The sequence below is a fragment of the Phocoena phocoena genome, chromosome 1 (genome assembly GCF_963924675.1).
Source record: "Phocoena phocoena chromosome 1, mPhoPho1.1, whole genome shotgun sequence".
Taxonomy (NCBI): Eukaryota; Metazoa; Chordata; class Mammalia; order Artiodactyla; family Phocoenidae; genus Phocoena; species Phocoena phocoena.
The window spans coordinates 37,851,175-37,879,143 of record NC_089219.1 but is presented as its reverse complement, the minus strand read 5'-3'; the positions used below and the strand labels follow the sequence as shown (position 1 = coordinate 37,879,143).

General features: G+C 36.8%; 1 protein-coding gene across 3 annotated transcripts in view; it reads right to left on the bottom strand.

The window, feature by feature from the left end:
- The window catches only part of MAST2 (microtubule associated serine/threonine kinase 2), a 197,758-nt gene that overhangs the window by 115,112 nt on the left and 54,677 nt on the right, over positions 1-27,969 (bottom strand). For all 3 annotated transcript variants that reach the window (XM_065878615.1, XM_065878623.1, XM_065878633.1), the window contains exon 4: positions 1,703-1,734. In XM_065878615.1, coding sequence (XP_065734687.1) covers positions 1,703-1,734 — 32 coding nt within the window. The remainder of the gene's footprint in view (positions 1-1,702; positions 1,735-27,969) is intronic.

Here is a 27,969-nt window from a genome sequence, read left to right as displayed (position 1 = left end):
TCCTTCAGTTATGTACACCTACTCAGTGTATCATTCCATTAAGAGTCCTGGTAGCGCCCTTGCCCAACTTTTAGAAGACTCAGGACACTTGAGAACCTAGAATTGAGATCCACTGCTAGAAATTAATTTAAAGACAGAAATGTGACTCTTAAATAATGAAATATATCCAAATGTAACCTAATATATTTACAAGAATTCTGAAACTAACACACCTTAGACTAAAACTAAAAAATGAAGCACTATCACATGTATTAAGTGATCTTTCTAATACCTATATATATATAAAACAGGTATCATCATGGTTTATCATTTTATAGATAAGGCAACTGAGGAGATGAAGCAATTCCTCTACATTACAAAGCTAATTAAGTGACATAGCCAAGACTGAACCCTAGGAGTTTGCTGACTCATAACTCCAGTCTCTTTATATCAAAGCACAGTGAGCTTTCATAAAGCAGCCAAAAGGACTTTACAAGAATCTCAGAGGACAATTTAATCATTGGAGCATTTTACAAAACAAAATCCCAGGATGACAGTAACAGAAACACCATGTGTTTCACACATTTTTAAATGCATATGATACATACATAAAGTATACTTAATAAATAAATAGGAATACTGTCGTCCTCTCTGTAGCCACGTCTCATACACGTCTGTGAGAGACTTTTCAAAGCCATCGTTTTAACACAGGCCTATTCCTTTCGTGTTTCCCAAATCTGGCTCCTTAGCAAAATCACAGTGGCTGTGCTCGCAGGTGCAAAAGTACAGGCTCCCAGGCCCCGACGTGGAGATTTTAAACAAGCTCAGAATCTGCATTTTAACTGCTTCTATTATTTAAATGTTTGTTTTTAATCTGAAAAATAAGCATTCTAGATGATTCTGATTAACCAAATATGCAGTACTACCCCAACAGAAGTCTTAGAGAAAAAGCAAGCCAAGAAAACGTATGAAATTGAAATCCAGAGACAAAGATTTTTTTTTTTCTTTTTTTTTTTTTTTTTGCGGTACGCGGGCCTCTTACTGTCGTGGCCTCTCCCGTTGCGGAGCACAGGCTCCGGACGCGCAGGCTCAGCGGCCATGGCTCACAGGCCCAGCCGCTCCACGGCATGTGGGATCTTCCTGGACCGGGGCACGAACCCGTGTCCCCTGCATTGGCAGGTGGACTCTCAACCACTGCGCCACCAGGGAAGCCCCAGAGACAAAGATTATTAACGAATTTCCCCAGCCCTGAAGCCAGAAGAGAACAAAAAGGTAAACGATAGCCCTATTCAAACCATGAACCCAAACGTAGCTTTTTTTGCCCCAACTTGTTGACCTCTCCCTAGTACCATGCTATGGGACAGATGTAGATGCTAAGAGTTTCAATTTTAACATTCTAAAAAAGCTTGACTCTACTAAAACTCAGTAAAGCCCAAAACACAAGCATAAGACTGTGATGGGTATTTAAGTGGCAGCTTTCCCCCAGACCCTAGGCAAAAATTGACACAGAGAAGAGGATCTGGGGTGGGGAGTGATGAGGGAGAGGGGAGGAGCTGACCTAGTGAGAGAAGTTGGCTGGCCCACTGGTTTCACTGGCCCAGACAGGAGTCCACAGAAAAAAACACTCATGAATGAGAGTCTTCTGAGTGATACTGAGAACAGTCCCCAGGAGGGATTCCTAAGCAGGATATCATAATCATAATCATAATCATCATCTACTTACAAGCTGCCTCTTCTTGGAAGGCTCAACTCCTTCTGAAAAGCAAAACACAAACGTAAGTTAGAGAGAAATAAGGACCCATCTGAGTCCCACAGGTCTGTACTAAATGTCCTAGAAGATTTATAGCATCATATTAATAATGGCAAAAGCTCAATATTTCTAAATAATAACCTTTTTCTTTGTCTCTCAAATTTTAGTGAAATAATAAGCAGTCTGGTTAACTATCTATCATCTCCTCATCCTTCCTTCCCAAAAGGAATGTCTCACAGAATACTTGCAGCACTTTCACCACTAGATGTAACCAACTGGCCAATGAAGATTCCAGGTATTCACCGGGCCAGCCATCAATGGCTGATGAATTGTAAAGGACTCATATCATTAGAGTCAGTGATATGAAAGGAATGAAATGGAATATTTTCTTTAATTATAAAATATTTTTGACAAATAAATAAGTACAGAAAATAATATCACAAAGATGACTATACACACCACTGACATGAGAAATAACCCTTGCAATAGCAGATGGGCCCCTGTGACTTGCTTTCTAAATTTATCAAGTCCCACCTCCCACTAGTCTCCACTTAACAACTATTCTTAATTTTCTGTTTATCTTTTCCATAAGTGTCTTTATTTTTTATTACATATATCCATAAATTATTAGTATTGTTTTACACATTTTTTTAATTATATACTTAAAACACTGTATATATTCATCTGCTGACATCAATCTACATTATAATTAGGAGATTCACCCATGTGAATATATTTCACTTTAGTTCATATATCTATAGTACAGTAGTCCAGTCTATAGATTTTTATAGTATTTATTTATCCATTCTCCAGTAAATGGAAATTTAATTTTCTTTCCATGTTTTTCTTCTCCATCAAAACAATACTCCTATAAACATGCTGTACTTGCTTCCTCATGCACATGTATAAAAAGTTTCTTGGAAGTATACACTTAGATGTGGCATGAACTGAGTCAGAAACTGCATCAGAAATTGCTCCCAAAATGACTGTACCAATTTACCTTTCCCCTCCAACACTTCCTAACAGTTCTCCTTTCCAGACCTGTCTCCTGACACTTATAATCAATTGCCTTCTCAACATTTCAAATCCAAAGTGTCCAAAACTGAATGTGTTCTCTCCACCAAAACGGACTCCAACCATAGCCTTTCCCCATCTCAGATGACGGTAATTCTATTCTTCCTGTTGTTCATCAGACCAAAACCCTGGACATCTGGACTCTTGTTTTTAACACACCCCACATCCCATCCAACAGGAATTCTTAATGGCTTTAAATTTAAAATACAGCCAGAATACAACCATTTTCCACTATCTCCAAAGACTTACATGCTTACAATCTCTTAAGCAAAAACCTTGGATTTAATCATGTTTTAGAAATCAGAATTGGGGGTGGGTAATTAAAGTAATAGTAATAGTAATATATAGTAATAGTAATAGTAATATATATATACACACACACACACACATACATACATAATATATAACAACCTCAACAAAGACTAGGTCACCAACAAAATACATCAAAAACATTAAGATTTCTCCAGTAAAGTGTATGACAGCCACAATAAATGTGATAAAAACTCTAAAGAGTCTCAGTTCAGTTTTGTCACCAGAAGAGTTCAAATTAGGTCAGGTTTTACTGCTAAATGAGTTACAGAATCTCTTGGGTTTTGCTATTACGATCTAAGCCACCATGGTCTCTCCCCAGCCTCACAACTGTCTCCAACTGGTATCCCATTCCTGCTTCTATCCTTAACCCACATGGTTTATTCTTAACAGAGACTTTTTAAAGGTCAGTAAGATCACAACACTCCTACTCAAAATCCTGGAATGGCTCCCCATTTCATTCAAGAATAAAAGTCAAGACCTAAATGGGTGACCCACCACCCTTCCCCAGTATCTCTCTGACCTCCTCTCTCCCGTGCACACTTGCACATTTTGATCCAGCCACACTGGACTTTACTGTTTGTCAAACACATTCGGTATTCTTCTGCCTTAAAGCCTTGTGCTAATTTGTGCACTCTGCCTAGAATGCTCCTCTTCCCCAAATATTTCCTTGGCTAACCCCTACAGCTTTCAAATCTCTTGGCTCAATTTTCACCTGAGTTCTTAATGAAACCTACTATGCTGATAGCTCTATATAACATTACAACGTATTTTCCACCCCATCACACTCCTACTCCACTCTGTTTTTTATAACCAATACACTTTCCATACACTTACCACTTCTAACGCACTATGTAATTTACTTGTTTATAATGTTTATTGTTCATTTTCTGTCTTTCCCCACTAAAATCTAAGCTCCATGAGTGCTGGGATCTTAGTCTGTTTTATTTAGTAATGTACCTCAACAACTTAGAACAGTGACTGGCAAGTAGTAGATGCTCAAAAATTTGTTGAACAAATGATTTCACATACTCGCCAATACCTGGCATTTGTTAGACTGTTTAATTTTTGTCAATCTAATGGCTGTGATCATATCACAGTATGGGTTTAATTGCCATTTCCCATAATTACTAGTGAAGCTAAACAGTGTTTTATATGTTTATTGGCCATTAGGGTTTCCTCAACTGTGAATTGCCTATTTACAATCGTCCCTCGGTATCAGTGGGGGACTGGTTTCAGAACTGGCAGATACTAATACCTGCAGATGTTCAAGTCCCTTAGATAAAACAGCACCATACAGTACAGTTGGCCCTCCATATCTGCAGCTGGGGAGCCTGCCAAGACGCAGGGTCAAGTGTATATCCCTGGCCTATTTTTCTATTAGGTTTTCTATCTTTTTTCTTATTGAGTATAGGCATTTACCTAATATACTCTGGATACTAATTATTTGTGGATTATATTCACTGAAAATGTTCTCTCAGTCTTTTTACTTTTTTTTAATGGAGCCACCAAAGAATTTAATTTTTATATCATCAAATCTATTATTCTCCTTTATATTATCTATTTTTACATATAAGAAATACATCCCTAAGACTCCTCGCTCCCAATGCAGAGAACCCAGGTTCGATCCCTGGTCGGGGAACTAGATCCTGCACACATGCCGCAACTAAGAGCTCGCATGCCTCAACTAAGACCCAGAGCAGCCTAAATAAATAAATAAATATTAAGAAATACATCCCTGACACACAGAGACATGAATACATTTACTTATATTTTCTTCTAAAAGATTATAGGTTTACTTTTCACACTAAGTTTGTGAATATACCTGGAACTTATTTTTGCATATGGTGGGAGATAGGAATCCCATTATATTTTTTTCTATAGGAGTGATCAATTATCCCAAGCCATTTATTAAATGATATGCAATGTCAGTTCTGTCATATATTAAGTTTCCATGTACACAGGGGTGTCTTTCTTGACTATAGTCTATTCCACTGTGCTGTCAGCCCCTGTGCCTATACCACGCCGTTTAATTGGTATAGCTTGACAATAAATCTTGATATTTGTAAGGCAAGTCCACTCACATTGTTATTAGTCCTCAAAATTATGGGAGTTATTCTTGGGACTCTGCTCTTCCATATAAATTTTAGGATCAAGTTGTAGATTAAAACTTGACACTGCACTCAATCTAGAGGATAACTGACACATTTATAATACAGACAACTGCTATATAAGAACATGGTAAATCTATTTATTTAGGTCTTCTTTAATGTTTTAATAAAGTTTGATACATTTTCACATAAAGATTATACAAATCTTTTGTTATATTTATTTCTAGATAGCTTACATTTTCTTGTTGCCATTATAGTGTATTTTTTAACTAAATCAAGAGTTGTATTTCATTACACCAGTAACACCATTTTCTTCCCAATATGAAAATTTTCAAACACAGGAAACAGAAAAGTTAAAAGATTTGTACAGTGAACATCCATATACACACCCACAACCCAGACTGTACAACTGTTAACATTTTGTGATATTTTCTTTGTCACATATTTAGCCATCTATCCACCCATTTGAGTTTTTTTAAATATTTATTTATTTATTTTGGCTGCACTGGGTCTTAGCTGCAGCACGTGGGATATTCGCTGCAGCACGCAGACTCTTAGTTGCAGCATGCAGACTTCTTAGTTGCGGCATGCGAACTCTTAGTTGCAGCATGCATACAGGATCTAGTTCCCTGACCAGGGATCGAACCCGGGCCCTCTGCATTGGGAGCGAGGAGTCTTTTTTTTTTTTTTTTTTTTTTTTGGCTGCGTTGGGTCTTCACTGCTGTACATGGGCTTTCTCTAGTTGCAGCGAGCGGGGTCTACTCTTCGTTGTGGTGCGTGGGCTTCTCATTGCAATGGCTTTTCTTGCTGAGGAGCATGGGCTCTAGAGTGTGTGGGCTTCCGTAGTTGTGGTGCACAGGCTTCAGTAGTTGTGGTTCACAGGCTCTAGAGCACAGGCTCAGTAGTTGTGGCACACAGGCTTAGCTGTTCTGCGGTATGTGGGATCTTCCCAGACCAGGGCTCAAACCCGTTTTCCCCTGCAGTGGCAGGAGGATTCTTAACCACTGCACCACCAGGGAAGTCCCTGTTTTTTTTCTGTTGTTGTTATTTTGTTTTTGGTTTTTTTTTTAATGCATCTCAAAGTAGACTGTGGGCATCAGTACACATTTCAGTATGTATATCATTAAATAGAATTCAGTATTTGTTTACAACTTTTTCATGTTGGGTTTTTTTTTTTAAGGTAAACGCTGACAAACCTTAGGTGTACCAATGAATAAGTATGATAAATGTATATGCTCAGATAACCTAAATCCCTATCAAAATACAGAATATTTCCATCAATTCAGAAAGTTTCATCATGTCCTTTCTTGGTAAATCCCCAACAAACCACTATTCCCTCGCCCCAAGCAAATACTATTCCCATATTTTCACCATAGATTTTTTTTCACCAGAGCTTCATATCAATGGAATTATACAAATATGAACCTCTTTATATAATCCCTTCTTTCACTCAGTATAGTGTTTCAGAAATTCATCCATGTGGTTGTATATAACAGTACCAATATCCAATCATATTAATATACCACAGTTTATTAATCCTTTCTCCTACTAATGGACATTTGAGTTATATCCAGTTTTGAGCTATTAACATTCCTGTACAAGTCTTTTTAATAGGCCTATGTCTCATTTGTCTTGAGTAAATAAGAGTGTAATTGCTGGGTTATAGGATAGATGTATGTTTAGTTTTATAAGAAACTACCAGATCTTTTTCTAAAGTGATTATACCATGTTACACTTCCATTAACAATGTATGAGAGTTTCAATTGCTCCACATTCTAGCTAATATAGGTTACCCTCGTTAATAATATAAGAATTGCTCTACATTCATGCCAAGATATGATATCAGTATTTTAAATTTCAGCCATTCTTGTGAGTGTGTAGCACTATCTCACTGTGGATTTGCATTTTCCTGATGAATAATGATGTTGAATATCTTGTAATGTGCTTATTAGCCATCAGTACATATTCTTGTATGAATTACCTTAAAATATTTTGCCCCTTTTATAACTGGACTATTTATCTTTTTATTATTGAGTTGTAAGCGTTCTTCATATATTCTAGATGCAAGTCCTTTATTAGATATTTTGATGAGTATTTTCTCCCAGCCTGTGGCTTGCCTAGTGAAGTTATAAGTGGTGTCTTTTCTTTTTTTTTTTTGCCATGCCACACGGTTTGTGGGATCTTGGTTCCCTGACCAGGGAACAAACCCATGCCCCCTGCAGTGGAAGCGTGGAGTCCTAACCACCGGATCACAAGGGAATTCCCATAAGTGGCGTCTTTTTTTTTTTTTTTTTTTTGAAAAAGACAAATTTTTCTTGTCCTCATGGAGCTTACAGTCTAACAGGAAGAAAGACAGTAACTGAGTCATCACACACATAACTAAAGTAGTTACAAGTTGGGTTCAGTGCTCAAGCAGAGAATAACAGGGGCAAGAGAAGTTGACTTCATTTTTATCAAAATGACACACGCATCTAGTTAAAAAAAACCACACAAACACTATAGAACAACCTCGAATATAGCGAACAATCCTTTCATCCTCTCTCCTCAACCTTCAGTTCCATGAGGCTACTTTTAACCCTTCTCTTTTAATTCTTCTGCTGTTTGACCTCTATTTCTCTAGATAATATGCTTCTGTCCTCTTTTTTTTAATTTTAGAATTTTATTTATTTTTTTATACAGCAGGTTCTTATTAGTTATCCATTTTATACATATTAGTGCATATATGTCAATCCCAATCTCCCAATTCATCACACCACCACCATCCCCCACCATAAGTGGCATCTTTTCTTTTTTCTTTTTTTTTTTTTTTTTTTTTTTGCAGTACGCGGGCCTCTCACTGTTGTGGCCTCTCCCATTATGGAGCACAGGCTCCGGACACGCAGGCTCAGCGACCATGGCTCACGGACCCAGCCGCTCCGCGGCATGTGGGATTTTCCCGGACCGGGGCACGAACCCGTGTCTCCTGCATCGGCAGGTGGACTCTCAACCACTGCGCCACCAGGGAAGCCCATAAGTGGCATCTTTTGATGAACAAAAGTTTTTACTTTAACGAAGGTCAATTTGCCAGTATTTTTTTTAATGGTTAATGCTTTTAGTATCTTGTCTAAGAAAACTCTGCCCATGGCAAGGACACAAAAATATTTTCCTACATTTTATTTCCATATGCTTTATGGTTTTAGCCTTATGTTTAGGTCCACATATGTTTATGACCCACGTCTGAATTAATTTTGGGGTAATATGTGAGAGGGGGTTAAGGCTCATTTTTTTCCCATATGCTATCCACTTATTCCAGCACCATGTATTAAAAACACTATCTTTTTCTCAACAGATTGCTTTGCCACCTTTGTTGAAAATCAAATTGTAATACAATGGGCTATTTCTGGCTCTCTACTGCACTCTACTGATCTATTTTTCTAGCCTATGCCAGCACCACACTTTCTTGATCATGTAGCTTTATATCAAGTATTCAAGTCAGATCATGGGGTACTTTAACTTTGTTCTTTTTCAATATTGCTTTGGATATTCTAGATTCTTTGCATTTCGATATGAATTTTAGAAACAGATTATTCACTTTTACCCAAAAAAGGCCTGCTGGGATTACAGACCAATTTGGAAAGCAGTGACAGCCTAATATTGAGTCTTTATATCCATGAACACAGTATTTCTCCACTAACTTAGACCTGCTTTAATTACTCTAAGCAATGTTTTATAGTTTTCAGCAAAAAGATCTTGTACTTCTATTGCTAAGTTTATCTCTAAGAAGATTTTTTTTTTTTTTTTTGCGGTACGCGGGCCTCTCACTGTTGTGGCCTCTCCCGTTGCGGAGCACAGGCTCCGGACGCGCAGGCTCAGCAGCCATGGCTCACGGGCCTAGCCGCTCTGCGGCATGTGGGATCTTCCCGGACCGGGGCACAAACCCGTGTCCCCTGCATCGGCAGGTGGACTCTCAACCACTGCGCCACCAGGGAAGCCCAGAAGATTTTTTTTAATTGAAGTATAGTTGTTGTATAATATTATATAAAGTTAAGATGATTTTTGAAGCTATTGTAAATAAAATCTTTATTTCACTTACCAATTGCTTGCTTCTGGTATGGGAAAGCAATCAATTTTTTATATATTAACTGTATATATTACAATTTAAATTCATTATTATAGTTGTAATGACTGTTTTGTACATTCCCTAGGATTTTTCTATATAAACAATCATGTTCTCTATAAATAGTTTTCCTTCTTTCCACTTTCTAGGATTGTCTGTGGTACACATCCTTGCCTTGTTTCTCATTTGATTGTAGAGGGAAAGAGTTCAACATTTTACTACTAAATATGATGTTAGCTGTAGATTTTTCATAGGCCACTTTGATCAAATTGATAAAGTTCCTTTCTATTCCTAATTTGTTTAGAGTTTTTATCAGTAATGAGTATTGATTTTGCCAAGTACTTTCTCTGAATATGCTGAAATAATCATATGGTTTTTCTCCTCTATTCTGTTAATGTGGTGAATTACAGTGATTGATTTTCTAGTATTAGACTAATCTTGCATTTCTGGGTTAAACTCAACTTTGTCAAATACACCATTAGATTATCTTTGCTAATATTTTATTAATGACTTTTACACCTATGTTCAGAAGGGATAATGGTCTCCAGTTTTCTTTTATTATAATGTCTTTGTCAGATTCTGGTATAACAATTATGCCAGCCTCCTAAAACTGGCTGTGAAGTATTCCTGCCTCCTCTATTTTCTAAAAGAATTTGTATAAGATTGGTGTTATTTCACTAATAAAACCATCTGGGGTCTGGAGGCTTTTCTTTAGGATTTTTTGCCTATACGTTAATAAATAAGATTGGCCTATGTACTTTTTCTTCTCAGATTGTCCTTGTCAGTTTGGCTTCATGGTTATACTATCCTCATAAAATGTGCTAGGAAAGTGTGTCCTCTTTTTCTATTTTCTGAAACAACCTATGTAACACTGGGAATATCATTCTTTGAACCTACATGACAGTTCTGGCTTCTTGAATAGTTTAAATAGATAACATGAGGTGGATTTATATTTGGGGGCAATAACCATAAACAAAAATTCTATAAAATGCGTCTCTGAATCCTCTTTAAACAAGGAAATGCATCCATGGAAATCCATCCCTTCTGCATTCCTTACCCACTTCTTGCACCTACACGAAAGCCTACATTTGCAAGATGGATGCCCAGGGTTCCAGATCAGTACATTCTGTGCCAAGCTTTCCAGTACCATACAGACAGGCCTAAGGAAAGGAGAAGAAGAACTGGTCTCCAATCAGATAAAGGTAGTCCAAGGAACAATGATTTCCCAGTCCTCCCTTTCCCAGAGAATATTCATAGCAGGCTGAGGAAGAAAGCTGCATAATCAGGAAATTTGGCTGAGGTAAGAAAAGCATTCATTTAAGCAAATAACCATAAATTCTCTGACTTGTCGCTTACTCTTAGAAAGTAGGATGGTAATATCTGACAGTACATTACAACATCAGGTGAAGCCTGTCCCATCCAACCTTCTCTGACCTACTAGTTATCTCTGGACTCACGATGTTCTGATTAGCATTCTGAACACATTCAAGTCTATCCCACCTTGAGATAAGAAAAATATTTCCCTTAATTACTACATACCCCTCTTCAACCACTGCCTTATCAATTCTTTTTTCCCTTCACAGTCACACTTCTTGAATGAGTTGTCTACATTCACTGTCTCCAATGTCTCACCTTCTATTTTCTTCACACACTGCAGATATCCCGAGACCTTACCACCCCATTTAAGCCATTCTTGCCAGGTTACCAATGGTCTCTATGTAAAGAACCTTTGCTGCATTTTTAGTCTACCTTTTCATTTTTGGGCTTGACTGCTCAGCAGCATCTGACAGTATTATTCATTCTTCTGTTTCGAATGACTTTTCTATCCACCAAATCACACTCCCCTGTTTTACTTCTTATCACTACTTAAACAACTTCCTTCATCTTAGATGCTCAAATGCTGATTGTCCTTAAAGCTCTCCCCGGAAACTCCTCTCTACACACATTTTACAGATGATGCCAATATTTGTATCTTCATCCCAGATCTCTCTCCACTATAGAGCTGTATATAGTTTTATATACAACTACCTTGTCCTTAATATGTATGAAAACTCAACTTATCTTTCTATGCAAACTTGCTCCTTCTCTATTTTCCATTTCAGTGATGGTACCACCAAACTCAGAGTCATTCTTGATTCTTCACTTTCTCTCACACTACACATCCAATTATTCATCAAGCCTTGCCAGTTTTACCTCCAAAATATCTACCTTTAGTCAATTTCACTTTACTTCCACTGCTATGTCTCCTAGTCCAAGCCAGCATCATCCTGTAACATTCTCCTAACCGACCTCACTTTAGTTTTGTTCCCCTTGATTCTTAATGTTATATCAATATAAATATCATGTAATAAGTATCTATTTTCTAAGTGGTAATATATGAGTTTAAGAAAACAAATAATGCAGTCAAAAAGATCTTTTTAAAATGCAGAACTGACTGGGTGATTTCTCTTCTTAAAAACCCTTAATAACCCTTAATGGATAAAGTCTAAAATCCTTCCTGTAGCCTATAGGGCACTGCCTAGCTGCTACTGCCTTCCTCTCTAGCATCATTTGCACAATTCTCCAGGCTTGTTGGAGTTTTGATCTTTTAGACACAGCATACTCTCTCTCTCACCCTCAGGGTTTCACAGCTATTGTTTTCTCTGCCTTTTCCTTTGCTCTTTTTATACATTCTTGGACCTTAGCTTAAACCTCATTTCCTCTGACATTTCCCTATACACAGTTTCCCCAGCCTACCTCTATTTAATTCCAACACTTTACTACAATTAGTTGCTTAATTGTCTGTTTTCTGAGACTGACTGTTAGCTGGAGGAGGAGAGATCATTCTTGCTCTCAATGGCATTACTAGCACCCAGCACAATACCCAGCCTAGTAAAGTACCAAATGAACGTTTGATGAATAAATCAGTGAATCAGTAACGTAAGTAAATGGTACTTACTATTATCACTATCATCATTATAAGGCTCACATAGGGTCTTGCTCATTTGGAGTTATATTGATGAAAACTGTCAACTGCAATTAGGTCAGCAAAAGAGGCTTTACTAGAGAAAGGATATACTCTGCTATCACTTTTATTATTTACTGACAGTCTTCAGGATGGTAGCTATTATTCCACTGTTTGTTTTTGTTTTGTTTTGTTTTTTAAAGCTTTCAGGAGAGGGAAACAAACAAACAAACAAAACAAAACAAAACCATTACCTACCAAGGAAATCCACTTTTATACCATTTACTAAGTGGCCTTAAAAGGACCATTATTCCCGAATACAAGCTTTTCCTCAGCTCTGGCAGCAAGCATTCTGCTGGGATGCACAAAAACCTCCCTTTCCTGTGTAGCAAATGTACCATTACAACTGCTCTGGGCATTATGGCGTTTTAGCTCCACTTATTTACACTTGAGTGTGAGTGTATCTTGAGGTCAGGAACCAAGGGGAAATCAACGTATATGTAGCTATGGTGCGCCTATGAAACTCTAATGTATTTCACTCCTCTTGTTCCATTAAATTCAGATGTCCTCACCCTGAGAACAGGTTCCAATGACAAAATATTTACATTATACATTCATATTAAGAAACATGGAAAAGAGCACAAAATTTTAAGTTAAGAAAACTAGGTTCATGTTATGGCTCAATAACATATAACTTCTGTGGCCTGGGATTTCACCTACCTCTAAAGCTCAGATATAGTGCTTATAAAGGTCAAATAAAATAATGTATACAAAAGTATTTTATTCTATAAATTGTGACACAGATGATATGTGTTATTCTCATATGAGTTTGAAGAACAGTAAAAAGAGGCTGATGATCCTAACAGGATATTTCTACATGGCATAAAGAACTCAGGGCTCAGAGTCAAAAAAATATTTAAACACAGTTCTACTATTTACTCTGCTCATAAATCCTGGTCAGTCATTAAAAACCTTTCTAAATCTCATTTTTCTTATCTGCACACCTGAGATAAAAATACCTATTTTGCCTATATCATAAATGTTATTCCAAGGCTACAATAAGAAAACACATTTGAAAGCTTAAGGTTTTCATAAAAAAGATGCTCCATATCATATGTCATCAGGGAAATGCAAATCAAAATAATGAGACAGTACTACACACCTATAAGAATGGACAAAATCTGGAACACTACAACACCAAATGCTGGTTAGGATATGGAGCAAAAGGAACTCTTATTCACTGCTGGTGGGAATGCAAAATGGTACAGCCACTTTGGAAGACAGTTTGGCAACTCCTTACTAAACTAAACATACTCTTATTTTATGACCCAGCAATTGCACTAGGAGCTGAAAACTCATGTCCACACAAAAACTTGCACACAGATGTTTGTAGCAGCTTTATTTATAATTGCTAAAACTTGGAAACAATCAAGGTGTCCTTCAGTAGATAAACAGATAAATAAACTGTGGTATATCTAGACAATGGAATATTATTCAGCACTAAAAAGAAATGAGCTATTGAGCCATGAAAAGGCATGAAGGAAAATTAAATGCATATTACTAAATGAAAGAAACCAATCTGAAAAGACTACATACTGTATGATTACAACTATATGATGTTCTAGAAAAGGTAAAACTATGGACACAGTAAAATGATCAGTGGGCCAGGGGTGGGGGCACGGGGAGATGAACTGGCAGACCACAGAGGATTTTTAGAGCAGTGAAAATACTGTGTACGATATTATAATTATGGATATGTCATTATACATTTGTCCCAACCCACAGAATATATAACACCAAGAGTGAATCCTAAAGTAAACTAAGGCCTTTGGGTGATTATGATGTGTCAATGTAGGTTCATCCTTGGTTAAAAAAAGTACCGTTCTGGTGAATGATACTGATAATGGGGGAGGCTATGCATGTGCAGGGCAAGGAGTATATGAGAAATATCTGACCTTCCTCTCAAATTTGCTGTAAACCTAAAATTGCTCTAAAAACAAAATACGGTCTTTAACCGCCCCCCCCCCCAAAGAAGCTTAGGACTTGACAGTTTGGATCATCATTAATAATAATAAGTTGCATTTTTCTAATCTGACCCACCTCCAACAAGATTTAAACGCTAATGGATGAATAGCTGACTCTGCTCCCAAAACTCAAGGATATATTGTTTAGAGTCTCTAAAATTTTTATTACCGTGTTGGATCCCTCAAGTTGACATATTTTGACACTGTCTGCCGAAAATGATATATCTCTCTTTTCTTGAACTATATTCTGAAGCTGCAAAGAAAGCTGTACATACTAAATTCTAGAGAAACAACCCCTCACTCCCTTTCACTTGTCCACAAAACAAACTTCTAAAGGCATTACATACAAAATAAGATGGTGCTCTTCACATGAGGAATCACTATCTATATGCATTACTCATTATTCACAATGACTAAACCCATAAAATATTTCCAAAGAAACGACAAAGGCCAAGTGTCTAAAGGCAACAACCACTACCCCCACAAGTAAATATGCAAGCCAAGAGTCACAAGGCTTGTGTTTGTCCTTTATATCAATAGCCACCAGCATGGAGATGACTGTGGGTTAAAACTATCTCTGCCTGAGACAGCTCCCAAACTGAGTCTCCCTCACCACATTTTCTATTTGAATTCTCACTTATATTTATTTATTTATTCATTCATTCATTCATTCATTCCTCTTCCACTGAGTAGCTGCACTCTTCCCAGAAAAGGAAATTAACAGCCTTTAAGAAACATAACTCAATCTTCCACTCCACTGGAAGTGGATAGAGGGTTGGGTTTTGGAGACAACTTCTCAACTAACATATAAAAGCAAGGCAGGGGTTGGGAGGTGGGGGCATTCTCCACAACTGAAAGACTAGATATCTCTTTACAGAACTTGTAATTAAACCCATATAGTGTGCCTAACATAAATAACACTGTTTGAGGTGAGAGCAGGAGTAGAGAACAACACTCTAGGGGCCACTCAGAATCCACTGCTGATGAAAATACCATCCTATACTTCGGTGACCAACTGGATGAAAGAAGACAACAAATACTTTTTTACTCTTATTGAAATACACTATAAATACAGAAAAATTCACATAAGCATACAACTCAAATTTTCACAAACTGAACACACTAGTGTAACCAACAGCCAGATTTTTAAAAAATGAATTATTACCATCAATCCAGAAGCATCCTCATGTCCCTTCTTCCAGTCACTACCTACACTCCCCAGGAAAACCATCTTCTTGATTTCTAAACTTTATAGGTCAGTTTTGCCGTTTTGTTATTTTCTTTACATGGAATATAGAGTATATACTCTTCTCTGTCTAGCACTTGTGTTCAACATATGCCCAATTCGAGTCCCAGAAGGCAAAAAGTAAATGCAGATGTTAACAATATCTGAAGAGATAATGGCTAAGAAATTCCCAAAACTGATAATAGAAATGAATATACAATATATAGGAAGCAAAATGTACCCCAAGTAGGATTAATTTTTTAAAAATCTAGACCAGGTAAATGATAATAATATTGAAAAACACCAGGGACTTCCCTGGTGGCACAGTAGTTAAAAGAGTCCATCTGCCAATGCAGGGGACACAGGTCCGAGCCCTGGTCTGGGAAGATCCCACATGCTGCGGAGCAACTAAGCCTGTGCGCCACAACTACTGAGCCTGTGTGCCACAGCTACTGAAGCCCGGGCACCTAGAGCCTGTGCTCCACAACAAGAGGAGCCATCACAATGAGAAGCCTGCACACCGCAACAAAGAGTAGCCCCTGCTTGCCGCAACTAGAGAAAGCCCACGCGCAGCAACGAAGACCCAACGCAGCCAAAATAAATAATTTTTTTAAAAAAGAAAGAAAAAGACAAAAATAAATCTTAAGAGACAGAAAATAAGATCCATAACCTTCAATGGAATGACAATTAGAGTATCAATATATTTCTCAATAGCAATGATGGAAACCAAAAGATAGCTGAATAATATGTGCAAGTCTGAGAGAAAATGACTATCAACACAAAATTGTGTACCTATACAAACCATCTTTCAAGGTCAAAAGTATTTAAAACAGACATTTAAATAAATATAAGTATTTACTATTAACATAACTATACTAATGTTAAATGACATACTTTAGGAAGAAGAAAAATGATCCCAGGAGGAAAGTCTAAGACCCAAAAATGAATATTGACCAAGAAAACTAGCAAAGATACATAAATCTCAGTTAAGTACTGACTGTATAAAATAACAATAGAAACATCCAACTTGTGGAATTTTTAAAAATACTGGACAAAAATAGCATGTACGTTTGGAGGGGGTGATGAGAAGGAAGGAGTCCTTGTGTTGTTCAGGAGGGGGGTTAAAATCTGAATTTGTTCTAATTCACCAGTAGAGTTGGAAAAATCAAATAAGAACACAAGCCAAAAAACTCTATCAATATTTTTAAATGGCAAAGAAGAAAAGGAGCTGTAAGGCATGGAAATGCAGGACATTGAATGTAAGAAATAATATGGCAGAAACAGTTCACAACAAATGTAAATAGACAAATTCACCAGTTTGCCCGGGGGTGGAGGGTGGGGGTAGTGGTAACTTACTGATAGCCATTTGCAACAGATACCCCAAAAACAAACCTACATTGGAATGGTTGGGATAGTTGGTCTTAGAAAAACTAACAAAACAGATCTCAAATGATATAGAAAGGAAACACATCAAACTAGTAGACCAACTTATTAAAAGAAAAGCAAAGAATCAAGGGAACAGAGATCTTCAAGACATTAGAAAAAGAAAAGGAGGAAAGCTAAGAAAGACAGAGGTCTTTAGTTGAGACATATATATTGCAAATTCAAATACTTTCAGAGGCCAGTAAGGTAATATATTTTATCAAATCTGAAAAAACTACTAATTTCAAGGGATGTCATTATTTTAGGTATTAGAAAAAAAATTGTAAGCAAAACAAAATAACCACTGCCAGTTAAAGTATAACACACCATCAAAAGTAACATACTATAACTTCAGAGCTGTTAAAAAGTAAAAAGATGAGAGCCTTAGAAATGATAAAATACAGTAAATGTATGAAGCTACAAAATATAAAATGAGAAAGGATTGGTGAGGCCTGTATTGGTCAATTTTTCTTAAAATCTCCAAAAGTAGTTAAACAAAACACATCTACAGGAAGTGTTTCACAGTCCTCCAAATTGTGATCTTCACACAGGAGAATACAAGAATTTAATTCAGAGATGATAAGGGGTTGTAATTTTAGAATATCGTAAGATTTCTAGGTGAAACAACTCCACCTATAAATATATGCACTGCTTACGGAAAATATGCTGTTAAAAAAGAGCAAAGAGAACTCTAAAGATCTGAAGCTGCTTCGATTATCCTTTTCTGCAAAGATGTTGAAATTATCCATGATGACATTAGTTGCTACATGGGGATGATGACCAGAGGTTGACAGGTAAAGAAAGGAGAGAACAACATTCAAGAATGGGAAACTTCTGGAGAAGATAAATGAATATAGAAAAAATAATCCAAAAAAATGTGGTTTGGCTGTAACACAGGAGTACACTATAGAGCACAGAGGAAAAATAGGAAGTATACAGATAAATCACTCAATTTTTAAAGCCATTTAATTTACTGACATGAAGAAAATATTCATCAGCTTGGTGCTTTGTGACCACCTAGAGGGGTGGGATAGGGAGGGTAGGAGGGAGATGCAAAAGGGAGAGGATATGGGAATATATGTATACATATAGCTGATTCACTTTGTTATACAGCAGAAACTAACACTGTAAAGCAATTATACTCCAATAAAGATGTTTTAAAAAAAGAGAGAAGAAGAAAATATTCAGTGGTGCTAAGAACTGAAGAGTACAAATTGCAATTTTTCTTATTTTATCAAACTTCCCACAAAAAGAATAACGGGGACTTCCCCGGCGGTCCAATGGTTCAGATTCTGCCTTCCAACGCAGGAGGTGCGGGTCCTATCCCTGGTCAGGGAACTAAGATCCCACATGCCTCGGGGTGTGGCTAAAAATTAAAAAACAAAAACAAACAAACAAACAAAAATGAAATTTAGAGCATCCGGAGGAAATCATTAGGTTACATGCTTATACATATGTCGTTATCTTTTTTAAAATGAAATAACTTTCAAAAAGAATGTTTGAAATCTAGCTGGTTCTTGAAGTTTGTTTTCAATAAATATTATATACACATTCCTTTTTTAATTTAATTTTCTGTTTTATTTATTTATTTTTGCATTTTGGCCGTGACGTGCAGCATGCGTGATCTAGTTCCCTGACCCTGCATTGGGAGCACAGAGTCTTAACCAATGGACCACCAGGGAAGTTCCCAAGATTTTGTTTTTAAGGACTAAAATCTAACCTGAATTGCATTTTGTATGGTGATCATAATTTATTAGGATAGTCATAATTTTCAAAATTAAAAAAAAAATCCCAAGAATGCTTTGTTAACAGTACTTCCCAGTAGGCACTGTGCTGTCATATGTTCTCCAAAATAATAATTAAGTACCCCTGAATGATGGCACTTTTAAGCACTTTCACTTTTCAACATAAAAGGCAGAAAAGCAGAGAAGAAACATTGCACAGTTTTTGCCTGAAGGCAATAATTTTATCAGCAGAGCATATCCTCAGTTCAGAATCTGGGCTCTCTATACAATGAAGACCAATTACTTTGTCTGCCTTATAGGCAAATACTTACTTAATGTAGAAATGATGGTGCTAAGAGAGTTGATAATAAGAGTTTGTTTATGGTGGTCAGGTGACCCTTCAAAGTTAAAATAATCTCCCATAAAGTTGACTGGGAAATAGGGCAAATATAAAAGCACCTTCTTCCATTCACAAAGGACTGCAGTCTCAAATATCTCACACTGCAGATGCTCCAAAAGTAGCAGTAGGATGAGAGCCAATTTTTACCATATGGAAGACCCAAACCTCAACTGCTCTTCAAGTAAAATGATGTCGTCAATCCCTACACAGGATGGAGACTCCTCCAGTTTTAAGGAAACATGCTCACAGAATCTCCCAGAGGTCTAAAAGGACCCAGGGATGCTGTAGTGTGTGAATGTGCAGGTTGAAACCACTACAGATCTTTTTCTAATAAGTAGGAAGCCAGTTTGAAAAAGAAGAGAGAAGCAGAGAAGCTGAGAAGCTGAGCAAAAGACTCTAGATTACCCAACTCTGAAACCCATCCAACCTATGGATACACCTGAAAATGCAGATAACACCTACTTGTCATCAATGTCATAATGATTGACTGAGGTAATGTATAGTCTAACAATATAGGAAACAAAACAGGCACACAATGAATGCACTATTTACTATACTGATACCTCCCAGGAAACCTAGCAAAGAAAGCTGGGTGATCAAAGTAGGGTGTATCTCGGCTGATTTTCTGGAAAACTTTTAGGAAGTCTAACTTATTCACCAAAAAGCTATTAGTAAGGCCCAGATATTCATTTGGATTTTCATCTTCTAATCTGAGGTAACCCAGTAGATTATCTGTACCACTGGGTACACTTTAGCTTTTGTGTTTATGTACACAAATCTAAAACCAACTTTCAAAGTTTTACGTTAACAATTTACCTGTTTAAAACAAATAATCTAAACTTCTGCTTTTCAAGCATTACTTCTATTTCAGCACGTTCCAATGCAGCCTTCTGGAGAATAAACTTGAAAGTAAAAAAAAAAAATGGGGTGTAAAAAAGAGGCTGTATGAAAACACTTTCCAGTGCTATGTAATCTGGCAATTTGGAACTCCTGCTAGATAGAAACAAAGACTTGAAAGGAAGGGGCATCAGCAAACAGGGTAGTAGATACTAGAGACTGACTCAGTCACTAGGGAGAAAATATTTAATTGATTTAGCACAAAACAGGCACAATAACTAAAAATATTTCCCATTCAACAAATAGAATTCCCTTTCTGAATCCTGGAAACTAAAGAGAAATAAAGAGATAAATAGGCAATGCAATTAAATGTGCTTACAGAGCCGGCCATTTTCTATTAACAGCTACTTGAACACACAACACTATTTATCAGAGGTCTTCTGAGTACTTTATAACAATTTCACAAAATACTCCCAGGAAATCAAATGACAAATCTCATGGAACCAATTGTGCTAACAGAAGAAATTAAAATAAGGCTTTGACTTTGAAAGCCTGGTCATCCTGGACAACTGCTGAAGATGCAGTGGGTGCTCCCAGTAGGCTCTGAATGTTTTCGATGCCATTAACTAGAAGCACAAATAAGAAGAGCTACAAATATCATTTGTTTAAATTTTACCAATCCTATACATTTTCTTTCTGAGCACTTTAAAGAAACCAAAACAATGTTAATTCAGGATGATTAAAAAGACCCTAGGTGCTTTGTCAAAAAGTGCTTTACAAATGTCAAACAAACAAAATAAAAATAAGAGAAATAGCTATATTTCATGACAAGAACTTCACAGGTTGACTGATTAGCTCAGCGTTTTATATTGAAATCTTTACTATGTGAATCCTTTAAAACGTTCGATGATGAACTAAATGAAGCTGGTTTGTTCTTTATTAATAAGACTAAGTCAGGATGATCTACTTTACAAAGCATAAAAAAATTAATTATCAAATTTAAAAGAGTTGTAGTATGTACTCTTTTAGTGCTAAAGGTACTCATTAAAACTCAGTTGAAGGTTGTCTACCAGTCTATTTCCCCCTCATTGTTATATTTTACTTACCTCTTCATGAACCAAATTATCCAAGACTTAAGGAGGAGAAGTCTTCCAAAACAGTTGTCAGATACATGGCCATCACATATGGCTATATTGTATGTATGTATGCAAAGTGATAATTTAGAAAAGTTCATAAAACTATGTGGAGGGTCACACATATATGTGAATTAATTAAGGGAGGGATGGGTTGGGAGACAGGAACAGAATATGTTTACTGTAAACAATCTGTCAGCAATAATGTCTGGTGTCCAAAATTAGGTGTGCATCCTGCATAGGTCTGATTTAATTTCTCCACTCAATATAATATAAGCAAACCCAAGCAGCACATTTTTTCTATCGAAGTAGAAAGGTCTTAGATGATTTCTCTAATTATAACTATACATAATATAGAGGAACTTAGTACCATTATACCCTGCCTTAAATGAATTAAATAAAATTTAAGCTATCTGTTCAGTACATTTTCAATAGGCAGCAAGAGGAAGGAGATCAGTAAAAAGGCTTTCTGTTACTCACCTGTAACCCTCTCCTTTGTAGAATACTGGAATCATCCATAATAGACAGCACACCAAAAAAAGCCACTCTCCAGTTAGTCAACCACTAGTGCCTACTTGCATATCGCTGGGTAAAAAGGCAAAAGAGGCAAACAATCAAGCCCGCTCTCCATGCTGTGCCTACTGTTCCACTAAACCAGCTCTCTCTCAGTCCAGCGTGAGTACACAATCACTGTCTCACACCAGAGCCACGTCTTTCTTCACAGCAGTCCAGATAGATCTCATCTGAATCACCATCAAAAAAGGGGGAAATTTTTCATATTTGTTTTTCTCTTGCATACATACCCCTTTGGTTGAAAATATCTGAAGTACCAAGAAAAGGACAAAGATCCCGGGAAAAAATTCCAATCTTTAACATCCTGACTTCACTGCTTATTAAAAAGGTTTGGCAAACAAAACAAGAGAGTCTCCACCTACAGCTACTAAGCTTATAAAATCCATGTCACGTTTTCCTTTCCAAAAACAAAACCACGTCACATACATTTTTTAAAAAGATAATTCTTCAGAAATACAAAGAAAAACACATTATTCTGGCGCTATATTTTAAGCTTAGGCTGATATAAAACCAGTTATTGTTTTGACTAAGTCGGCAAAATTCCTTTCATCCTTTGTATAGACAAAGCAAATGTCAGATTCTTTCAATACTGTGACAGGCTCTTTTGTTTCTTTATCTCTAGATACGCTGGTCTTCACTTCTTGGACAGTCACGAAAGCCTCTTTCTTCAGGAGCTTAGGTCATTGCTAAGGTCGGCTTCCCTGTTCTTTTATGTCCTGGAGGGAGCTTGTACACGTTTGGTAAGTTCTGAGCATGGACGAATTCATTCATCTATTCATTGCTGATAGTACTGTCACAGGAAAAGCTCCCCATTCTATCAGACTTCTAAAAGGGCACAGCATGAAAAAGGCTAGTTTTACCCAGACTTTAATAATCTCAGAATCGTTTCTTTGGTCACTGGTTGTCATTTTCAAAGCAAGACTTCAGCCAAGTTTACAGATGCTTCTAGACTCTTAATTTATATATTTATAACATATACATATATATATATATATAGAGAGAGAGAGAGAGAGAGCGTGAAAGGTTAGCTCTCATGATGCGATTTTGTCACTTAAACATCCCATAAGCAATGTTTCAAACTTTCCAATTTTATAGTAATTGCCAGAATCCTAGTAAACACAGGGGAAAGAAAACCAAGGCATGTTAGTGATTTTTCTAGTAAGTCACAAAAGAACTGTTAGCAAAGGCAGCACTATATTCTTAGGAAGAGGGTTAAATACGTTATCTACCAATTCACAATCACTGTTCTTCAAACTATAGGACATGCACAAATTATTCACTCTCCAAAGAATTTCAGAAGATATTAATCCAAATTTCCTAATTTGACAAATAAAGTTATGTATAAAGCACCCTGAATCAGGCTGTTGTACTCTCTAAGGAGTAAATATAGCAATAACTATAGGACAGATTCAGTCTGCACCTAACAAGGAGAAAAGGCTGCCCCTCCTATAATTATGGCAGCTGCACCAAACAGTCTGGGGCTTGAAGGAAGGTCTATTTACAAAATCTTTTTCTGGTCTTCTTACAACTGACTCTAGTCACAAGAGCTAGCCACACTGCTGAAAACTGCACACAAAGCAGGATCCATCTCTCTTTCATTCAGCAAAAACCTTCTAATCTTTAGCACAACCAGTGTGGTCTTTCATTGTGAGAGCTAATAAATCCACATCTCCATGGACTCCTTCCATCTGCTGCTTTAAACAACTAATGGACGGATTATGTCTATGGGGAAAACAAACACAAGATCTGAACAGACAGCTGATTTGCATAGGGTGTGTTATCTACTGTATGAGTATCTACAAAGTCACAGGATTTTAAAGCTACAGAGCCTCTATCAAAATAGATTTCATTAACTAAAATACATACATCAGCAGAGAGGAAGTAGGAGTGAGCCTCTAATCTATCTATCCCTGTAGAAATAGAAATGGTGTATTCTGATAAACTGTTCAGGCCAGACATTCAAAATTCAAACTCTTCATTCATTTACTTATTCAGGAACCATTTATTATGCCAAGCATTGAGATGGGCAGTAGGGAAAGATTACCAAGATTAACATTACCCATAAACTAATAATTCCATTCTAGAAGAGCTCAAGTCCAATGGGGAAGCCAAATAAACAAGTAATTATGATACAACGTGGGAATTCTGACAAAGAGGACTCAATTCATTACATTGGGAAATCTACAAAAAAGGCTTCCAGTGCCAAGTGCCATCTGGTCACTGAAACAAACCTTATAGGATTATCAGACCTTGGCCGTTACCTAAAGTATGCATAGCTTAAAAATCTTTAACCAGTCCTCACTAACCAAAAAATTAAGTAACAAACTCCTTCCCTTGGCATTCAAGGCACGCTATAATATAGGAACAATAGATTTCATCTCCACCACTACCTTGCTGTAACCTTAGCCTTCCAATGAGAAAGAACAATGCACTGCTTCCTGAATACATACCATCCTCCTTCTTCTCTATCTCATATTCTTTGTGGTTAAACAGGAATACAATCATACACCTTATCGGACAGTTGAATAACTTAAACAACATATACCAATGCTTCTTAAACTTTTTCAATATTTCTAATGACAGTGTAGAATGCACCCTGCCCAAAATTTCCTGCCATAACCTGGCTTCTTTAAAGCCTCATGTTTTGTTCTTAAAATTCATACCAATTTTGCATTCTTCTCTCTAATCTAATAAATTTTTAATACTAAAATAATATTTACAAATGCTGATTAAATTGTAGGAGACTGAAGAAGAGTAACCAGAGAAGTGGGAGGAAAATCAAGACTGCTAATGCTATCAAAGAAGCCAGGAAAAGAGTGTTTAGGGAGAGCTGAACAGTAACAAATGCTGCCAAGAGACCCATCTCTAAAGAAAACCCCTGAATTTACTGACTTGGAAGTCATTGGTGTCCTCTGTAAGAGTTTCAGGGGTAGACAGGTGAGAGGAGCAGAAGCCCTCTCACAGAGTGCTTCTGTAAGTGAGCAGGAAATGAGGAAATAAAGATGGCAGATCTTGACAACTCTTCCACCTTCCACTTAACTCTTTTCTATCCTTCACAGCCAAATCTCTTCAAAGAATTTATTCTCAAAAAGGAATGGACAGGATTCAGGGCATTTACAGAAATAGGAGGAGGAATATTTCTTCCATTGTAACAGAAGAAAAAGCAAGTATAGGTAACAAAATATCTGTTAATCTTAGTGGTAAAGAAGCTAACAAAGTTTCCAAATTATAGCTGTTTTCTCTGTGAAATAAGAAAGAAATCAGCAAAGAGACTGGAAATTTGAGAAAAGCAAAGAGAATCTGAAAGAGATAATGTAGAGAACAAGAAGATAAGTTAAAGAAAAAGGACTGGCAAGCAATGTTGAGAACTGACTGACAGACATTATTCATCATAATTTTATAGGGCCAGCTACCAATCTGCTCCATGTGTGGCTTTCTTCAGTAAACTACAGTAACACAAAGGCAAACGTTTTACCAGATGAATTTACCAGATGGATTGACAAAAAATGGGGCAAAAGACTTACGACACTGACGGAAGAGCTAAAGAGTTAATGGACCACAGAATCTAAGCTAAAAGATTAAAGGACAGGAAGAAATTAGAATGATCTAATAGAGATGCTGATAAGCCTAAGAACTGTTATACTCTAAGAATAATTAAATGAGGGAACTGAAAATCTATCAGGTCATGGTGAGGAGGTTATCCAGCATTATGACGTTAGTAGGTATTCCAAGGCACAGAGTATAGTCCTGAAGAGGGTACATAAGTGGACTATAAATGATGATGATGATGAAGTTAATTTAAGTAACTGTGATGCCAGGATCCTTCCCTGTGGAAGGATCCACACGGTCACTGTGGATAACTGTAGGAGTTGGGAGGAGTAGGAAGACTTATGCCTGATGATAGTATCTAACATAAAAGGGGAGGAATAATTGGGAGGTTAGTAAATACAGTGGCCAGGAATGGAAGGGCTTAGACATAAGGACTGCTAAGAAAAATTACCCTAACAGTTCATATTGAATCCTGCTTCAAATAAAGTTGATTTATAAACAGTCGTCATAATATAATCCAAATCCCTTATTTTATTCCTGGATAAATTAGGACCCAAGAAGGGGATATAACCTGCTCAGAAACTGTATACTAGGAACTTAAATTCACGTTTCTGCTAGAACATGCAGCTTTAATTAAATAGAACAATGAAGGAAGGTTTCCTGTCCTAGGAAGGATGAATAGAACATTTTCATCAACTTCTCTACTATACATTAATTTGGTGTTAAAAAGACCATTTGGCAATGACTAGGTAGAAACTAGGACATCTGCAGAAATAAATAAAATTAAATATATAAATTCTCAGAATAGGTTGCATCCATGCATGTTCTCAGCAAATATCATCCTTTCATTTATCCGAATGTGAGTAAAATATCTTATGATTAACCCAATGTGGAAAGCTATAAGGAGCTTTATATGGTAAACAAGCCAAGGTAAGCCCAACAAGAAAATTAACTCTTGTTGTAAAACGCAAGTCCTGAAGGTAGCCTCAGAGGAGACCTTTCTCCACTAGGCATGCAGCACTGCATGCAACACAAAACACAGAACCTGGAATCTCTTCGGTTCATGATAGGTCCTCAACAAAGAATTCTTTTTAATTTGCTGCTTAAATGGAAACTCAGTCAAATAAAATTTCTTCAAAATAAGCCTTTTTATACAGGAAAAATATGCTCCTCAAGGTAAAAAGAATGATTTTACTGATATCCCCTGTTTTACAATATGCATGGGTTTACAGTTAAGACTCTCCACTCAAACCTTATAGGAAATCACTGTCATTATTTCAAAATAAAAAGTTAAATAAACCAGCTGAAACTTGCTTGATTTCTACATTTTCATTTTACTGTATCCTATAAATGCACTTTATTTTGTTCCCAAGTTGCCCATACATCTTAGGGACCTTTCTGTTTGGAGTTTTGTGCCCCTTTTGAAAAACAGTCCATTAATTGTGTTTGCCAGAAGCAGTCTCAGTCCCTCAGTGCAGGTAATTTATTTCATGTGTGTCTGAAAATTAAGAGGTCAAATGGGGGGAAAAAGTGGGCTGAAACTGCAAAAATTACTGTCATTTAAAAAAATCTGGGGCTTCCCTGGTGGCGCAGTGGTTGAGAGTCCGCCTGCTGATGCAGGGGACACGGGTTCATGCCCCGGTCCAGGAAGATCCCACATGCCGCGGAGCAGCTGGGCCCGTGAGCCATGGCCGCTGAGCCTGCGCGTCCGGAGCCTGTGCTCCACAACAGGAGAGGCCACAACAGTGAGAGGCCCACGTACCGCAAAAAAAAAAAAAAAAAAAAATCTAGGCAAAAGTTATAAGTAATCACAGAGCGGAAAATCAATTAACATCATTTTTATGTCTTTTGCTTACTACAATGTAAATTTTACACAATCATAACAGAAAACTTTCCTACAATTTTCAAAAGCAGAAAATCACTTCTGTATTCCTTTGTATTCCACTTTTAGAAGTTCTGTTTTCCCTGTTATTTTTTAAAGGATAAAACTAAAAGTCTATACATACTCACATTCCAACAGACATGCCACAAGACAAAGGATTCCTTTCAATCCAAAGACTGACATAAATAATTCAAAACTTTTATAGAAACTAGAAATCCTATCACTAAATTCTAATTCCTAAAATATATATATCTCCCTTGCCTTAAAGGCCTAGATGACTTAAAATGAAAATGATTTTCCCTGTGAAAACTGCCCAAAGTAATTAAGTTAGTGTAAAATCAAAGCTAGAAAATCAATGATTTAAAAAATAAAAACATAACAGACAGCATATGCATTGACCTCCAGCCCCTCTTGAGATTCCAAAACCCTCTTTAACAACTGATATAGCAAGCAGACAAAAAATCAGTAAGGACCAAAAAAACCCTGAACAACACTATCAACCAATGTGACTTAGATGACATTTGTAGAGCACTAACACAACAGTGGCAGAACACTGTTTTCCGCTTTCAAAGACTCAAGCCCATGCCAAGAGCAGAAAAACATGCATAACTAGAATTTTATACAATATTTAAACGCATTTATACTCACTCTATCATTTGGAATTTTTATCCAATGAAATCTGGTTTTGAGGGGGAAAAATCCCTACCTTTTTACACTTTTACATGATGTCTTGACTCCTCCCTAGATTCATTCTCTAACTTCTGAACACTGCCTCTAAGGACTGAAAACATCTTCATTAAGAAAAAAAAGAAGTTGCCTATACAGAGATAAACCAATTAGAAAATTCCAGTCAGTAGCAAATACCAATATTATCATAATCACATAACCTTGTCCAACTGATGCCAAGGAATGTTCTGAGACTCTCTTGAAATAATAG